The sequence below is a fragment of the Lucilia sericata genome, unplaced genomic scaffold (assembly GCF_015586225.1).
Source record: "Lucilia sericata isolate MDLA Ls3-8-SP2 unplaced genomic scaffold, ASM1558622v1 Contig001667F_arrow, whole genome shotgun sequence".
NCBI classification, from domain to species: domain Eukaryota; kingdom Metazoa; phylum Arthropoda; class Insecta; order Diptera; family Calliphoridae; genus Lucilia; species Lucilia sericata.
The window spans coordinates 7,864-27,439 of record NW_023995578.1 but is presented as its reverse complement, the minus strand read 5'-3'; the positions used below and the strand labels follow the sequence as shown (position 1 = coordinate 27,439).

Below are 19,576 nucleotides of genomic sequence, written 5' to 3'. Positions count from 1 at the left end.
CTCCTGTTGATGTGTTGTAAGTTGAGATTTCCGTAGTAGTTTCCATCCAACTACAAAATTTTAATCGAAATTTCTTTTGATTTCCATCCACAGACTTACTTTTTACATCAAAAAGTTTTAAAAAGTTTTCAATTTTTGATATGCCTGTTTTGTCTACTTTTCTACTATATGTAGTTTTTATATAATTTGAAATGTCTTCAATTCTTTCTGGCCCTTTTGAAGATATACTCCATAAAACGGAACACAACTCTTCGTACTTTAATGTAATCTTCATTGTAGATTTATTAAATATGGTACTTAAAATCTGAGAAGTTTACTTATATACCAATTCTTGTCATTTCCGATACAGCTATTCCAAAGTAAAAAATTACGAATTGTCTACCTATTAACATTTAGGACTATATTACTATAACCTGTAATTCAGTCATTGATATTTCTTATTAGTGAATGAATCGAAATTATCATTACCTGTACATTTTTACCTACATGATCATAAACGAAACAGAACGAAATGATCTGTCGAAAAAATTTAGGTAAAAAATGGTTATAAATTTTTGAAACTTCAAGCATAATAGGACCTTTCAATTATAAGGATAAGCAAACAAATAGAAAATAGGTAAATATAAGATTTAAATATGTGCTGTCATACTTAATACTAAAATATGAAAAAGATGAAATTAAAGGACACAGGTTTAAATGAACATATTTTTGAATGTAATTGAGATATTGGCTTGAAATTTTTTGTAAAGGGTCGAGAATTTCCATATCTAACTAAAAAATGATATTAAGGGATAAATATGGACTAAATTGTTGTAGCTATCTGCGATCCTATTAAAATTTTGATATAAATCATAGTTTTAGAAATTAAACAAATATGTAATATATGACAAAATCTTTATTTATGAACAAAACTCAATGAAATTTTCAACGCTTGTTAAATTTGTCATTTCAAATAAGAATATGCAAAAAAAAATTGAAAAGGTCAAAGGGCATCCCGCAATTCCCAAAAATAGGAATGAAAATCCCAAAAATGGGATTTTTTACTTTTTTGCCCATAGGGTCCACATTTCTTTCAGGGCTGGGAAAATACTTTTGAAGTAAATAGAAAACATATTGAGGTTTCCAAAACTGCTTTCAGTTTTCTGATCCCAGCTTTGGGATTTTAGAACATGTCGCCCAAAGTTGAAGTTTTGATAAAAAATAGGTCATATTCGGAAGGACGCAGTGGCAACATTTTCAAAAAATAGGACGAGTTTTTTACGCCAAAGCGTTCTGCGTAAAGATACCTTTTAGAAAACTATAAAATTGTTATATGTTCTTAATAAAAATTTTATTTTATTAATAAAAGAGTTAAGACACATTTTTGGCAAAAAAACGCCAAAAATCTAAAATTTTTTGAATTTTTAAATTAAAAAACGTATATTTTTGGATCTGTAAACGATATTGATCTGAAATTTTTTGTATATTATTGGAAATTTTGTTGTCTAACTAACAAGAAAAAATTGAATCCATTTGGTCCAAAATTACGCCCGGTATTCAAAAAAAGGCGGATCAAGGTATGGTAAATTTTGTATCACTAAATTTTTAAATGCCTATAACTCGGATATTATAAGAGATAAGTAGTATGTCCAAGCATGTTTTTTCAAGATCTCGTCGAGCGCTTTCACAAAATATAAATCTTTGTATTTGGGTGAAAAACAAAAAAATGGCACGAGTTTAAAAATTTTACATGTCGTAGGTACCCTACTTTGAGCCGCCACAGCGCCGTCCCTGGGGCATCTGCAGGGTTCATCTTCAAAACTTAAACTCGAATACTCCTTGGCTTCGCTCACGCCAAATTGTATCCCGATCGGATCAGCCGTTTAGAAATGCCAGATTTATTTCCAAAAAATTTCCATTCTGCCCCACTGTGCAATATTAAATGGTATATTTAGAAAAAAAAATCTTAAAAATTTTTACAATAAATTGAGACAGGCACTGGCATTTGACATATTGACAAGTAAAATGAAATGATAATAACAGTTTTTAATATTTTAAATTTACAAAATTTTTTCTACTTAAAAACTTTTTTCATTAATTTATGAAAGAAAAAATGAAACTAACAAGACTGTTTATGACTTAATATCAATTCAACTTTTTTTAATAACATTTACGTATAAAGCTGTGTGTACGGTTCTTTGCAGTTTCATATATTTAATTGTCTGTCTGTCATACTGACTAACTGTCAGTTCCCGTTCCTTGCTTTATGTTTTTTTCTTCTTCTTTTTATTGTGTGTATCATGACTCTATGTGTAAGTAATCATTTTACAATTGAATATTAAAAAATATCAAAAGAAATACATACAAACAAAAAATCCCTCTATTACCTTTAATAAATTTCCGTTTATACTTAACTTGTGCAGCGAGTAGCAAGTGCTCTTCTCCAGACTTCTACTCCCACACTATATGCACTGCTTATATCCTTCATCTACTGTTGCCGTGTTGACTGGAGTAAGAAATTAATTTAATTTCTTCGTTCGTATAATAAATCACATCAAAATGCATTCATACCGAGTCATTCGCTCAGTCAATCATTCCTTTCATGCATTTATTTCATTCTTGTACTCAGTCGCTTTGTATGTATGTATGTATGTATGTATGTACATACGATACGTTACGTTCTCTACATTCACTAAAACATCAGCTGTAGGAATATTTGAGAAGTTGTGAGAAAATGGCAACAAAATAAATTTCATAAAATTGCTTCATACTCCAAAATTCCAGCAAAAAAGAAAAACGCTATTTACAGGGAAATGGAGTAAAAGCCAATCTGTGCTGGGAAGATTAATATTTTGTCATAAACGAGGGAGGTTTAGAAATTTGAATTAACGTTTAACTCACATAATCATAATCAATGTTTGAAAACCTTCTGCATTTAAAAACAATTTGAACCTCACTTGTCCCCAAACATTCCATATATGTTGTTCTACAAACAACAACACCCCTCCCCCCACCCCCCACAAAAAACATCATCCACATTATAGTTACCTCTTCATTTTAAATTTATGTTTTGTGAACAAAAAAAGTTTGTCATAAATATTTTAAAACTTTAATCTTTTGTCTGCGTATTTCTTTAGCCTTTAATATATTATATGTTTTTCTAAATGTTTTAAAGGACATCATTTGTTTAGTTAATGGCAAGATTTTCTTTTCACCTTTTGACAAAAAAAGGTCATAGTTTTTTAAAAACACTTACTACCACCAACCCGTTTTAACATGTTATTTTTTTTCATCTTTTTAATCTGTAAAATGCCTCCTGGGTTTATTATTGTTACAAAATTAAGTTTTAAAAAGTTTTTTGTTTTCTTTTTGGGAGCTGAGGGAGGGATTATGGCTGCTTTTCCCATGGAATTTTATATGACAAAGTTTAACAACAATATTTTACTGCTAGGAAAAAGTCTTCGCTATTTAAATCCCACTTGTTGTTCCACGAATGCTCTAAATTTCATTGCCAAGGTTTGTCATCTTCAATAACTTCCGAATCAGAATACCAGTGAAGTCTAGATATCGAGCACTATAATCTAATAAAACGCAATCACAATTTACACAGACGGTTCATAATGGCTCAAAGATTTTCTCGTACTAGTCTAGTCTCTGTTAGTGTTATCACTTAGAAAATATTCCAAATACTGTGAACCTGTTTCCTACGTTAGAGGACCTACATTACACCTTGATAGGAATTCGTCTCGCTTCTTGTAGACTGTCTGTCGATGGCCTAGTGTATAAAGTAAAGTAGACTTTAGACTAGTTTGTGAATAAGTTAGTCCATTGACTAGACTAACATAATCACTAAACTATGGACATGTATCTAGACTGGACTCTGTACTTGTCCATGGACTAGCCACAGAGGCCTATGGACTAGATTATAATATATATGATATAGAATAGACAATGAACGAGACTATGGACAAGTCTATGAACTGGAATCCGCACTTGTTAAGGACTAGCCTATAAACTAGATTATGGACACGTATTTCTAATAGACTATAGACTATATCATGGCATTAGATCAGACTATGGACTAAATTATGGACAAGTCTATGGACTAGTCTGTGGACTAGACTATGGACAGGTATTAGGACTAGTATATTTTCTAGCCCATAAACTAATCTAAGAACTGGTCTGCTATCTAGTCTATATACTAGTTAATGGACTTGTCCGTAGACTAGGCACAAGACCATAGCCTAGACTATAAACTGGAATATAAGCCAGACAAAATACCAGACTAGACTAGTAGACTATAGACTAGACTATAGACTAGACTATAGACTAGACTATAGACTAGACTATAGACTAGACTATAGACTAGACTATAGACTAGACTATAGACTAGACTATAGACTAGACTATAGACTAGACTATAGACTAGACTATAGACTAGACTATAGACTAGATTATAGACTAGACTATAGACTAGACTATAGACTAGACTATAGACTAGACTATAGACTAGACTATAGACTAGACTATAGACTAGTCTATAGACTAGACTATAGACTAGACTATAGACTAGACTATAGACTAGACTATAGACTAGACTATAGACTAGACTATAGACTAGACTATAGACTAGACTATAGACTAGACTATAGACTAGACTATAGACTAGACTATAGACTAGACTATAGACTAGACTATAGACTAGACTATAGACTAGACTATAGACTAGACTATAGACTAGACTATAGACTAGACTATAGACTAGACTATAGACTAGACTATAGACTAGACTATAGACTAGACTAGACTAGACTAGACTAGACTACTATAGACTAGACTATGACTAGACTATAGACTAGACTATACTGACTAGACTAGACTATAGACTAGACTAGACTATAGACTAGACTATAGACTAGACTCATAGACTAGACTATAGACTAGACTATAGACTAGACTTAGACTAGACTATAGACTAGACTATAGACTAGACTATAGACTAGACTATAGACTAGACTATAGACTAGACTATAGACTTAACTATAGACTAGACGATAGACTAGACTATGACTAGACTATAGACTAGACTATAACTATAGACTAGACTATAGACGAGACTATAGACTAGACTATAGACTAGACTATAGACTAGACTATAGACTAGACTATAGACTAGACTAGATAGACCTAGACTATAGACTAGACTATAGACTAGACTATAGACTAGACTATAGACTAGACTATAGACGAGACTATAGACTAGACTTATAGACTAGACTATAGACTAAGCTATAGACTAGCACTATAGACTAGACTATAGACGAGACTATAGACTAAGACTATAGACTAGACTATATACTAGACTATAGACTAGACTATAGACTAGACTATGAACTAGACTAGAGACTATAGACTAGACTATAGACTAGACTATAGACTAGACTATAGACTAGACTATAGACTTAGACTATAGACTAGACTATAGACTAGACTATAGACTAGACTATAGACTAGACTATAGACTAGACTATAGACTAGACTATAGACTAGACTATAGACTAGACTATAGACTAGACTATGAGACTAGACTATAGACTAGACTATAGACTAGACTATAGACTAGACTATAGACTAGACTATAGACTAGACTATAGACTAGACTATAGACTAGACTATAGACTAGACTATAGACTAGACTATAGACTAGACTATAGACTAGACTATAGACTAGACTATAGACTAACTATAGACTAGACTATAGACTAGACTATAGACTAGACTAGACTAGACTAGACTAGACTATAGACTAGACTATAGACTAGACTATAGACTAGACTATAGACTAGACTATAGACTAGACTATAGACTAGACTATAGACTAGACTATAGACTAGACTATAGACTAGACTATAGACTAGACTATAGACTAGACTATAGACTAGACTATAGACTAGACTATAGACTAGACTATAGACTAGACTATAGACTAGACTATAGACTAGACTATAGACTAGACTATAGACTAGACTATAGACTAGACTATAGACTAGACTATAGACTAGACTATAGACTAGACTATAGACTAGACTATAGACTAGACTATAGACTAGACTATAGACTAGACTATAGACTAGACTATAGACTAGACTATAGACTAGACTATAGACTAGACTATAGACTAGACTATAGACTAGACTATAGACTAGACTATAGACTAGACTATAGACTAGACTATAGACTAGACTATAGACTAGACTATAGACTAGACTATAGACTAGACTATAGACTAGACTATAGACTAGACATAGACTAGACTATAGACTAGACTAGACTATAGACTAGACTATAGACTAGACTATAGACTAGACTATAGACTAGACTATAGACTATTAGACTAGACTATAGACTAGAATATATAATTTATGACTAGACTATAGACTAGACTATAGACTAGACTATAGACTAGACTATAGACTAGACTATGGCCTAGACTATAGACTAGACTATAAACTAGACTATGGACTAGACTATAGACTAGACTATAGACTAGCCATTATCTAGTCTAGACAGTTTACTTGTATATCCAGTATATTGACAAGTTCTTGGACTTGTCTTTAACGAACAAATCTAATGACAATTCTAGTGACTTGTATATCTTCTAATTTATGACCTGTTTTGTTAGAGGTCTATTGACGTTCGAGCATTGTTGCTAAATTGCTAGCATCCTATGTAACCCAACTCAAGCTTCAGTGGACCTTATGTTCGGTATATTGTCTCTAATCCTTTTTAAACAAAATTTTCATTATCGTTAAAAAAGTGCGTAAATTTTAGTATATTATTTGATACAACTACAAGTGCTTTAAGCCAAACTATTTATGTGGTTTAAGCAAAAAAATAAAACGAAATAAAAATCCTGGTTTTTAGCATTAAAGATTTTATTTTATGAGCATTTCCTGGCACTTTTGTTTACATTTATTATTGTTTTTATTATTTTTTTTTTTGCAACATTTTTTCTCAGCCGTCTACTGTAAACACAACTCAGAATAAATGTATGCGTATAGAATGATTTTTGCGTGGGTGTTTGGAGGGTTTTGTGGAAAATGGGTACATACACGATATTAAATTGCATTGTGGGCTTTGTCAGTATAAATTTATAAAAGTATGTATGTGTGTAAATATGGATACATTTACATATTTGTTTTATGGATAATACAACTACAATAATAATAACAACAACAGAATATTTACCCATTTTATATATGGATGCCACAATAATAACACAAAATAATGTTTACATGTATTTATGTAAATACAGTGAGCAAAAAAAACAACTTGTACACTTGAAAAATTAAAACAAATTTAAATATAAGGTAAAAAGTATGACGATAGTTTTATATTTATTGAATAAAAAATAAAGTTAGAGATCCATATTTAATTGTACATTAAATTAATTTTCATAATTTTCATATATAAGGAAAAACAAAAACGAAAACAAAAGTTTGCCAATATTCGCCGGCAAAAAAAAAACTTGTACAGCGAGGAAAAAAGACTTAAAACTATAATAAATAAACAAAAAAATTGCTTTTTAGTATTTTGTATGATGACCTTTAGCATCTTTAACAGCCTGAAGTCTTCTTGGCATTGAATGTACCAGATTCCTTGTTACATCGGCGGGAATACTGTTCCATATATCCATCAGAGCATTTTTGAGGGTTTCTTTCCCGGAAATATGGTAATCCTTCAATTTGGTTTTCATGTGAGCCCACAAATGCTCTATCGGATTTAAGTCTGGGCTTTGGGGAGGGTGAGGAAGAACTTTTTTGGTGTTGTAAAGCAACCATTCCTTAACTAAAGCGGCCGAGTGCTTTGGATCGTTGTCTTGCACGAATACAAAACCATTTTCCAAACCCATCTTTACGGCAGATTGGACCAAATTATTTTTAAAATATTTAAATAGTCTGTTTTGTTCATTTTTCCTTCTACAAATACAAGGTTTCCTACTCCATTTGCACTCATAGAACCCCAAACCATTACATTTCCACCTCCGTGTTTAATGGTATGTGTAATATTACGTGGATTTAACGCTTCTCCTTCCTTTCTCCACACGTTTTTTCGGCCGTCACTTCCAAAAATATTAAATTTGGACTCGTCAGTGAAAATTACTTGTTCCCAGAAATCAATATTTTTGTTCACATATTCATTGGCATACGCAAATCGTTTTTTATATTTGTTTTAGAAAGAAGAGGTTTCTTACGAACTGCGTATGCCTTTAAATTATGGGTGTGCAGGAAGTTCCTTATAGTTTGTGGAGTCACATCGACTATTTCGGACTTTTTTAACTCATTTGCTATTTTAACAGCGGAAATTTTCGAGTCTTTTTTCACAAAATTAAGTATTTTCCTTTCAACTTGAGCAGTGTTATTTTTTTTTGGGCGGCCACCTCCACTAGGTCTTTCCAAAGATCCATTTGTTTGGAATGTTTTTATAACGTAATGAACCGTACTATGTGGTTTATTCACTATTTTAGCGATTTCACGTATTGATTTAGTTTCCTTATGTAGTTTTATAATAATTTCTTTTAAATCTTTCGACATTTGTTTTTTCGCCATGTTTTCTTTTATTATCACCAATTAAAAAACAACAGATTGACTTAAATAAACACGTTTACTGATTTTAGACTCAAATGTATCATTTTTTGTACAAAGAAATTATAACGGTGCTTTTTTTTCAACAACATAAAGAGTGTACAACTTTTTTTTTGCCGTAAAATAAAGTTATTTCTCTTATCATAAGAGAAATCTTCTGTGCGTTAAGTAAAAGATAAAAGATCAAATATGCATTTAAAAAGAGAGACAATTTCCTTTAATTTGGATATACAATATGTCCCATATTGTTAAAATAATTGCAATTTTAATAAAACTTTTATTTACTTTAAAAGGTGTACAAGTTGTTTTTTTGCTCACTGTATGTATGTGTGTTGTGTGTTATACATTTTACATTTATTTTATGAACGTGCAGCTACATCTATAGTTTATATGGTTGCTGTTGAATACATTATGTAAAATTTTAAGTGTTTTTTATGTTTAGTAGTAGTCGTTGCTATAGTCAGACTACAGATTCGTATACATGTGTGTTTACAGTTTGTTTGTTTTATGTTCCTTAAATACTTGTAAAAAATAACAACAGCAACACAACAAATCAGAACAAATATGAAAACATTGTCAACAATTTTATTGAATTTTTTTAATATTTTTTTGTTATTATTGTTGTTTTTTGCTTACCAACTGTGACGAATACTGGAGATTTGCAATTAAGATTAAACTGAAAAAAAAACTGCTGATGATTTGAAAAGGGAATGAATGGATTTTTGTTTTAAACTAGACCACAGGCAAAATATTTAACAAAAAAATTTAAATAAATAAATGTGTTACAATTTTGCAACATGTTCAAAATGTAGCACACGAAATAAATTAGCTTTTTTTGTTTACAAATTGGTGGCAGAGGCAGTTGAAAGAAAATGGTTCAGAAACGTAAAATTTTTTTGGAATTTTGAATATTTTAAATTTTATTAAAAAGTTTAAAATTCGTCATTTTCAAATAAAATTTAAAATTTCTATAAATTTTAATATGTAATAAAGTGTTTAAGTTATTTTTAAACATTAAAAAAAAACATTAAATTAAAAGAAATATCTGCACTCATCACTGTCACCACAGTTACAGGTTGAAAAACTTATGTAAATACACCCACCCACTTCCTCTGCTTTCAAAACAAGATTTAAGCGCAATAAAAAGAAAACGCTTCAAATTACATAAAATTCGTCTTAAGATTTATGTACACATATATTTAGTCATTCATAAATGAATTCATTAGAATTTTATTTATAACTACGTTTCTATTTCCTTTCTAGTTCATATTATTTTTCTTTTTTTTCCTGCTCACTCTCTATTTCATCAAAAAATCAACCTTGAGATTAAACATGAATTTGTATACAGAAGAAAATAATGAAATCCTAGAAAAAAATTGTATATGTATGTATACAGAAACATCCACATGTGTACAAGTTTGCGAACTAAAAAAAATACAAAATGAAAAGTTTTCTAAAATTCAAAAAAAAGCGCCTTATCTAGTTTAAGAGGGGGCGTAAAGTTGTGAATAAGGAATATAACCTCCATACAGATAACGAGTTCTAATTCTAGTATATTTGCAAGTCATGAGTTCTCCTTTTTTTCCTTTATAAATAAATCTCAAGAATTTAGAAAGAGTAAAATTGTTGGAGAATATATCTATCTATCTATCTATCTATCTATCTATCTATCTATCTATCTATCTATCTAATCTATCTATCTATCTATCTATCTATCTATCTATCTATCTATCTATCTATCTATCATCTATCTATCATCTATCTATCTATATCTATCTATCTATCTATCTATCTATCTATCTATCTATCTATCTATCTATCTATCTATCTATCTATCTATCTATCTATCTATCTATCTATCTATCTATCTATCTATCTATCTATCTATCTATCTATCTATCTATCTATCTATCTATCTATCTATCTATCTATCTATCTATCTATCTATCTATCTATCTATCTATCTATCTATCTATCTATCTATCTATCTATCTATCTATCTATCTATCTATCTACCTATCTGTCTATCTATCTATCTATCTATCTATCTATCTATCTATCTATCTATCTATCTATCTATCTATCTATCTATCTATCTATCTATCTATCTATCTATCTATCTATCTATCTATCTATCTATCTATCTATCTATCTATCTATCTATCTATCTATCTATCTATCTATCTACCTACCTATCTATCTGTATAATTCCTTCAATTAATCCTTTTACTGCTCTGCCTTATTTGTCCCAGGATATTTAGTTTAAAAAACATACAATTATTATTATACAACTTTTTCTACAAAATTATAAAGTAAAAATAAACCACAACTTTTTTCTGGTTTACTATGGGAAAACTATATAAAAAATTAAAATAAAATTGACCTGTAAAAACATATACTCTTATAAAGATACAAAAATGAAAATGAACTTTTTCTATAGAGTCATCTTTCATAACCCACATAGTATATTTTTTTCATTACAAAAAAAAAAAAAAAAAAAAACTAACTATACATAACGAACTAGTCATCCATACGAGTACACCACTACTAAGTCCATATATTACAAACTGATTTTTTTTTGCGAGAGTATAATTTGTTTGTTTTAGTATTAAAATTTATATTATGGTCCCTGAATTATACTCATATACGAGTGAAACTTCTCTATGTATATGAATAGTAAAGTAGTAGTTGATGTTCATCACCCACTTTTTGCCATACAATATGCCAATATCATGTACTTACTACTTACTCAACGGTTTCGTTTTATTTTTATGCTAAAATATATGAGTTTTTATATTACTAGGTCACCCAGTAACCCGAAGACATTTACCTTTGCTTCCGAATATGAATGGGGAACAAATTTTGTTTGTTTTGTGTGGAATTTTTTGGCATAGAGTGTTAGGAAATTAAGAGAACAAAATTTACTTAAAGCAAATTTCTATCTAAAGTTTTCGGTACTAAGGTGTTTCAGGGTGATGTAAAAATCATATTATCTAAAAAGATATTCTTTTAAGGACTCATTACGGACTGCAACATTTCAGAGAAGCAACGATTTTGTATTCAAACTCATTTATCCTCCTGTAATAAAACATATCTCATCTCTTGAAATCTATTAAATTCAAATTAAATGAATTGTTAGATATTTCAAAGAATTTGGTTATCCCTTATGGCTATTATATCCTATTTATACTAGTTTTAAATGATGAACTTTTAAAGAACCCAAAAATGTACTATATGTTGGTTAAAATAAAATTTGCAATTCCTGATAATTTAAAAATGAAACCACTTTAAGAGTTCTTTAAATTATGAACTTTTTAATAAAATATGTATGAGTACAGCAAAGGAGTCAGGCCATATTACATAATGTCTTCTGCATCCGCTCCTGGTTGCAAATATTTCTACGTATACCAGTTGTAATAATTATAGAGTGAGAAATATATTTTTTGAAGAAACAAGGGAGCCACATTTCGAAATTTGTGCTCTTTTATGAATCTTGAGAAATAAGAAATTAAAATTAGTTTGTACCTATAATTATTTCGCTATATGTATGTGAATGCATACCATACCATTGTATCGTGGTGACGTCTGAAAGTATGTCAGTGTTCCAAAATGTGTTAAAGAATTTTCATTTTTTATATACATTTATACTTTTTTGTCCTGAAACTTTTAATTACGTGAAAATTAAATTGAGCATTTCTTTTTTTATTTTTATTATTTTTTCCCCTGTGTTTCACTTCCATTTTCGATTGTATTGTTGAATACAATGAAGAATTGTTAAAAAAGTGCTGCTGACTTATTCTGGTGGTGCATTATAATGATTCCCTATATTCATATTCTGCCATTTTCCTTTGAATTGATATATAACCTAAAAAATTGTATTAAATAAATAATTTATTTATGTATAAAAATTGCATGAAATTAATTTAATTTGAAGATAGATAGATAGATAGATAGTAATAGATAGATAGATAGATAGATACGATAGATAGATAGATAGATCGCTCGCCTCGCTCGCTCGCTCGCTCGCTAGATCGCTCGCTCGCTCGCTAGCTACTCGCTTCGCTCGCCTCGCTGCATCGCTCGCTCGCTCGCTCGCTCTCTGCTCGCTCGCTCGCTCTCCGCTCGCTGCGCTCGCTCGCTCAGCTCAGCTTCTCCGCTAGCTCGCTACTGCTCTCGCGCTCGCTCCCTCGCTCGCCGCTCGCTCGCTCCTCTCGCTCGCTCGCGCCTAGCTCGTGCTGCTCGGCTCGCTCGCTCGCTCGCTCCATCGCTCGCTCGCTCGCTCGCTCTCGCTCGCTCGCTCCTCGCTCGCTCGCTCGCTCGTCGCTCGCTCGCTCACTCGTCTGTCGGCTCCCTCGCTCTCGCTTCGCTCGCTGCCTCGCTCGCCTCGCTTCGCTCGCTCGCTCGCTGCTCGCGTCGCTCCTCGCTCGCTCGCTCGCTCCGCTCGCTCGCTCGCTAGGCTCTCGTCTGCTAGGCTCGCGCGACCTCGCTCGCTCGCTCGCCTCGCTCGCTCGCTCCGCTCGCTCGCTCGCTCGCTCGCTCGCTCGCTCGCTCGCGGGTCGGCTCGCTCGCTCGCTCGCTCGCTCGCTCGCTCTCTCGCTCGCTGCTCGATCGCTCGCTCCGCTCGCTCGCTCGCTCGCTCGCTAGCTCGCTCGCTCTCGCGCTCGGTCCCGTCGGTCGGTCCTCCATCGCTCGCTCGCTCGCCTCGCTCGCTCGCTCGCTCGCTCGCTCGCTCGCTCGCTCGCTCGCTCGCGCTTCGCTCAGCTCGCTCGCTCGCTCGCTCGCTCGCTTTCGGTTCTCCTTCCTTTTTCTCCTTCCTGCTGCCCTTTTTTCCTCTTTTCCCCCCCTCTTGCCCCCTGTTTCCTTTTCTTCTCCCCCCCGCCCCCCTCCTCCTTGCCCCTTCTGCCCTTTCCGCCCCGCCCGTGTTGCCTTTCCTCCCTCTCCCTCTTTTTTCCTCCTTCTTTCCGCCCCCTTTTTTTTTTGCATTATCATACCTATTTTCATATTGGCCAGCGGACAAATTGAAATAAAACAGAACAAAAACACAAGTAGGAAATAATAAAATGAAATTAAGTTCATTTTATATTCACACGCATTTGCAGAGAAATAAAGTTAATATTTGTAGTTGTATAGGGGCTGGAAATAAAGAAGGCGGTAGAGTGGCACTACCATTGGTGGCAGTACATAGACTAGTAGTGATGCATTAGTTATGAACTGTGAATCATTAAGTGAACTGTTGAACGCCACAAATTGGATGGGGAAAGTCGAAAAATAAAAAGATTTTTTTTATAGGGGGAATGAGAACTAAATTCAATATTCGAAGGGTGTAGCGGTGCATAGTGAAGTGGTTGTTGGTAATTTTTTACCCTAAGGCCAGGTGTATTTTTAAGCCACTTTTTCTCAATGTGTACTACATGGCCAGTATGAACTGAGTTTTATTGTTGTATGTAGTTATGTTTTTATTTTAAACCATCATTTTTTTGTTTGTTGCGTTAATGGAAATTTCACGTTCGAGGGTTGGAAACAATAGAGATTTATTTTCAGTTTTTAAAAATTTTTTGATATTTTTTATAACCTTAGGCGGTTTAAGTAACATGGATTATAGTATATTTTTCGTGTTTCATAAAAAAGTGCGAAATTTGCCTGAATAATTTTATTTAACAAAAGGAAATTTTATTAAATAAAATTTAAAACAAACGTGATTTTTTTTAATATTTGGCGTGTTGCTTTTCGCCTCTTGAAAATGTGTTAACTCTCCTTAAGTGTTTTAAATGTTTTTATTTTAAGCTTTTACTAAGAAAAGCCTTTAGCTTTTAGTTTCATTTTCAAAGCACAAAGCGCTGCGATAAAAACGGAAGTAGTTTTTCTTTTGTTGACACTTTCTTTGCTTAGCTTTTATCTTTCAAAAAAGAACAGGATCTTTAAACACAAAACATGAAGTTTGTTGTGCTTTTCTTTTTGTTTTGTTTTATTTTTTTGCTTTCTTCGTTTTGTAAGGAAATGTTTGTGTCACTCAAATGGTTTGTTTTCAAGGAGCTGACAACTTAAAATAAATTATCCTTGAACTATTTACTACTCTAGTTGTTGTAGAAAAACTTTAAACATCAATCCAATAAAAACAAAAAAACAAAACTTAAACTAAGCATAAAGAAAATAAAAGTTTTTTTTTCGAGTTGAGCAACTCTATAAATTAGGAAATTTTTGTGTGAAAAGGTTAAACTTTATTCGGTCTTTTAAGGAAAACAAATTGAACAGCAAATTTTTAGGGTTGTTGAAAACTAATGGTTTTAAAATAAGTTTTGTTTATAATTTTTTATTATTTAAGATATTTAAATAATTGTTTGCAATATCTATATAATTTAATTTCTTATTTTTCAGACTGGCGTAGCACAGATAGCACCGATCATCATGATCGTGTCCAAAGACAATTGTCCGTTTCGTCCGATAGTAAGTTATTAGATGATGATATTAGAGAGGAGACACGTGTTATAATGCGTCCCAAAAAACCACCCAGACCTAAATCCGAAGTCTTTCTCAATAAACAAGATCCTCATCCGCGTCGTAAACGTTTCAGTGCATTTGGTGTAAGTATTCATTAATTTTTTGTTTAATATTATTAAATTAATTAAGAATTAAAGGGGTCAAATGATCTTTAAACTTTAATGTTTTAAAACAAACTTTTTTCTTAAAATTTATCTAAAAATTTTAGCCTTAAATTATACTTTTCTTATCAAAGTTTATTTTCTTGAAATAACGCTTTTAACATTTCTTTGCATATTTGAGGGAGTTTGATTTAATTTGTAATACTTATGGCAGCGATTCCCAAACGGTTCTGCAATGTGATAGATCAGATTCCAAATCGGATTCGTAATCTTGTCAGACATTATAAAAATCAATCGCTATAGATCAGACTATAGGCTAGACATTAACCTAGACTAGACTTTAGCCTAGACTATAGGCTAGACTAGAATATAGACTAGACTGGACCATAGAATAGACTATAAACTAGTCTATAGACTAGACTACAGATTAGACTATATAGTAAAGTAGACTATGAACTAGACTATAAACTAGACAATAGATTGGATTATAGACTATAGGCTAGACTTTAACCTAGACTAGATTTTAGACAATACTAGACTATATATAGTCTAGACTACAGACTAGAACATAGGCTAGACTAGACTAGAATATAGACTAGACTGGACCATAGAATATATTATAAATTAGACTCGATTATAAACTAGTCCATGGACTAGACTGGACTATATACTAAAGTAGACTGTGAACTAGACTATAAACTAGACAATTGACTGGATTATAGACTAGACTATGGGCCATGGACTATATGTAAAATATTCAATGTAATTACAAATAATTTGACTTGGGAAAAAGCCCCACAAATCTCCAAACGCTAGTTAAAAATCACCAAATTTCACGCCAACTGCTAAAAATACATCTTTTCCGCAATTGACTTATCAAAAAAGTCAGATTTGACGGGTAGAACGTCAAATTGGCAACACTGATCCTATGAGAATTTCACTTAATCGTATAGACCCCATCGAAATTTTATGCTTGATATTAGACGGCGAACAGATATTTACTTTTCTAGTTGACCTAATATTAGACACCTCACATCTGCATAAAGTATTTTTTAAGAAATTGCTTCCACCTCTTCCGGGCCCTATCAATAGTCACGACTCATCTATTTGGTTGATATATAAAATCATGTAAATCATAATTGTATTGAAAGAAATGAAAAAAATATGGAGTTTATATTGATTCTGTCATTCCGTTTGTATCATATCGAAATTGTCAGTGATTGAAAAAGAATAAATGTATCCATATTAGATTCCAAGACGATTTAGACATGTACGTCCAGCTGACTATCTGTTGAAATTTGCTTGGTATTGAGAAATAAGAAAAATCGGTTCACATTTGGCCTTAAGTTCCCTATAAGGAAAGAACAAGTAAGAAGTCTATAATCACCTTTGCCGAATCTTATATAGTGTGTTTAACAAAAGATTAATTTTATAAAATTTCAATTTATAAAAAGTTGTATCCGTTATTTATGGATTTTGCGGATTTTAATAGGAAACTTCTCGAAAGCATGTCCGACAGAATTATTGAAGATTTGGGTTCCGAAGATATATGTGGACGCCAGAAAATTAATTTCAACAGGTAAACAGGTAGACGGACATGGCTTAATCGACTACGCTATATATAAGGATTCAAAATCTATATACTATATAGGGTCGGAAAATTACAAACGGAATGATAAACATATACCATTCTCAAGAAGGTGAAGGATTGGTCCATAATTGATCCCATCCCCATTACTTTATTGCGAATAGATCACTTAAAAATCATAGTATTAAAAGAATTTTGACAAAATTTAGTATTATAAAAATGGTATAAAATAATGAATATCTCGAATTCTTAAGAGTTCGGTCCATCTTTTGATTTTGGTTATACGTCTAAGAGTAAGTTAATATTGACAGCGGTCCATGAAAATACAAAACTTTTGAATATTTTTTTGTTAATTTCGTCCACTTTAAAACCTGCTACGGAACCACTGACACATATACTAACACTCATATATGCCAGACCTGGAAAGTTGAGATTTAACAAATTTAATTAAAGGTACCAAATAGTTTTTCGGTCTTTTTTTGTTGAAAAAAAAAATCAAATAGAATAAAAAGAATTTAGTAATATGGGTTTCTGACATACTCGGTGTAAAGATAAAAATTTAGATTATATTTTCATCAGATCTTTTTGAGTTAATATGGAGAAAAATATCAAAGTTGATTGATTTTTAAATCTCATTTCTAAAAGAAAGAATTCGAAGCATCTTAGGCAATTGACTTAAATTTCTTAAAAATCTTTTCAAATTCATCAAATAATGTGAGTCCAGTTATTGTTTTTTTTTTTTTAAATCCATTAAGACTTTGACTATTTGACAAATGATTTATAAGAACCTTTTTTAATATGTATTTAAACTTCAAAAATATTTAAATTGAAATTTCACAAAGTGGATACTTTGTTACTTTTCAATGACTAAATTTACATTGGTACTGTATTTACCATCCCTGCTTTATATACGGTACATATATTGCTGTTGTTGTTTTTGTATTACCAACCACTTCTTTCCTTTGCTAAACAGTAAATATAATGTTCGCTTTTATTTTGTTCGTGACTATTTTTAGCAATTTTATTATTGCAATTCCCATTGTGTTTATTTTGATTTTTGTATAAAGTATTGAAGTTGTACTGTGCATCTTCAGTTTGAAACAAAAATTTTATCTCTTTTTACTTTTTCCTGATGGGACCCTTTGTTCGGATCCTTGATCTTGAGCATTGAGTGTTCCGATTTCAAAATCAATTTCATTTTAATGTAAATAAAACAACCTTTTTCAAAGTTTGTTTGTTTATTTAATTAATAATTTTAATTTATTCCATAAGAGAATGTATCTTTTTTAATAGGATAAGAATTTGGAAATCATGCGACCGAGGAGGGCTATTCAAAATGTTTATGCGATTTAGGCATATTTGTTTTAGCTACAGTCTGTGGGCACTTTATGATACACCATTATGGGTGGATCAATTTTTCTCAAAATAATCTTTAATGATCAGAAATATTTTGTATTGAATAATATCACCAGAAAAGCTAACGTCCGTCGTTCAACAACAAGCAAAAAATGAGATAGGGTCCTGCACAGTGTTTTCAATATTTTTTTCACCATGTCATAAAAGCCGCTAGAAACCGTCAGATTTATGTTTTTGCAAAAGCCTCTCGAAAACGTCAAATTAAATCAATCGCTATAGATCAGACTATAGACTAGCCTTTAACTTAGATCAGACTATAGATTAGACTACACTACAGACTTGACTATGGACTATACTATAGACTAAATTATAGACTGGACTATAAACTAGACTATTACTAGACTACAGACTGGACTATAAACTAGACAATAGACTGGATTCTAGACTATGGACTATATGTAAAATATTCAATGTAAATTACAGATAATTTGACTTGGAAAAACCCCCAGAAATCTACAAATTTCACGCTAACCGCTAAAATACATTTTTTTCCGCAATTGACTGGTCCTGCACGAAGGACATACGAAGATAGAGACCGACAGGATTATTTTCTAATAATGTTAGAATCCATAATAGAATTAGAATCCATAAAAAGTTTTTAATCCAAATACTTATATGAAAATCATAGTTTTGAAGAAAGTGTACCAAGGTGCCTCCTGTATGATAGCTGTTCTATCAGTCCGGAAGTCATTCAAAGTCAATAAGATTTTGTGTAGCTCTATATATGTATAACATTACATCAATATTATAAAACAAATTATATTTCATTTCTCTTTGCAGGGTGATTCACCGTTCGGTAAACAGGATGCCTACGTTAAATTGGAACCTTTAGGAGAGGGTTCATATGCCACAGTGTACAGGGGTTTTAGCAAGTAAGTAAACTACATAAAATTTTGTATATTTTATTAAAAAATTAAATATTTAACAACAAAATGGAAAAAGCTAATCCATCACAATCAGCAGCAGCAAAGACATCAAAATGTATAAGAATGATTGAAAGAAAGTCAAATTGTAAAACCCCTTTTTTTTGAAGAGAGTATGTTGTTTGTTTGTTAACAATCAAAAATTAAAATTTATTTTATGAAAATTTCACAAAAGGAATTGAGTAGAACAGAAATTTGTCTTTACATTTAACTACTTTATGATAAATAGCAGTAAACGAAAAGAAAGAGTAAACATAGAAAAAAGAAAACTAAGAAGCGGAAACTTTGTTAGGAAATTTTTTACAGTTTTGTTAAAAAAACAAACATGAATGTGTGGGTGTGTAAACGTGTTAAGGGTTGTGGTTGGGTTTTGTTTAGAAATTATGTCAGACTCAAAAGGTCTGCAGAATTTTTATTGTAGACATT

General features: G+C 31.8%; 1 protein-coding gene across 1 annotated transcript in view; it reads left to right on the top strand.

Annotated features, from left to right (window-relative positions):
* LOC119612366 (cyclin-dependent kinase 17-like) overlaps window positions 1–19,126 on the top strand; it is a gene marked incomplete at its 5' end in the record, with an annotated part of 64,450 nt that extends 45,324 nt beyond the window's left edge. Inside the window, 2 exons of the mRNA XM_037968174.1 lie at window positions 15,000–15,205; window positions 19,008–19,126. Of these exons, the coding sequence (XP_037824102.1) occupies window positions 15,000–15,205; window positions 19,008–19,103 (302 nt within the window). The remainder of the gene's footprint in view (window positions 1–14,999; window positions 15,206–19,007) is intronic.
* Window positions 19,127–19,576: the final 450 nt, after the last annotated feature.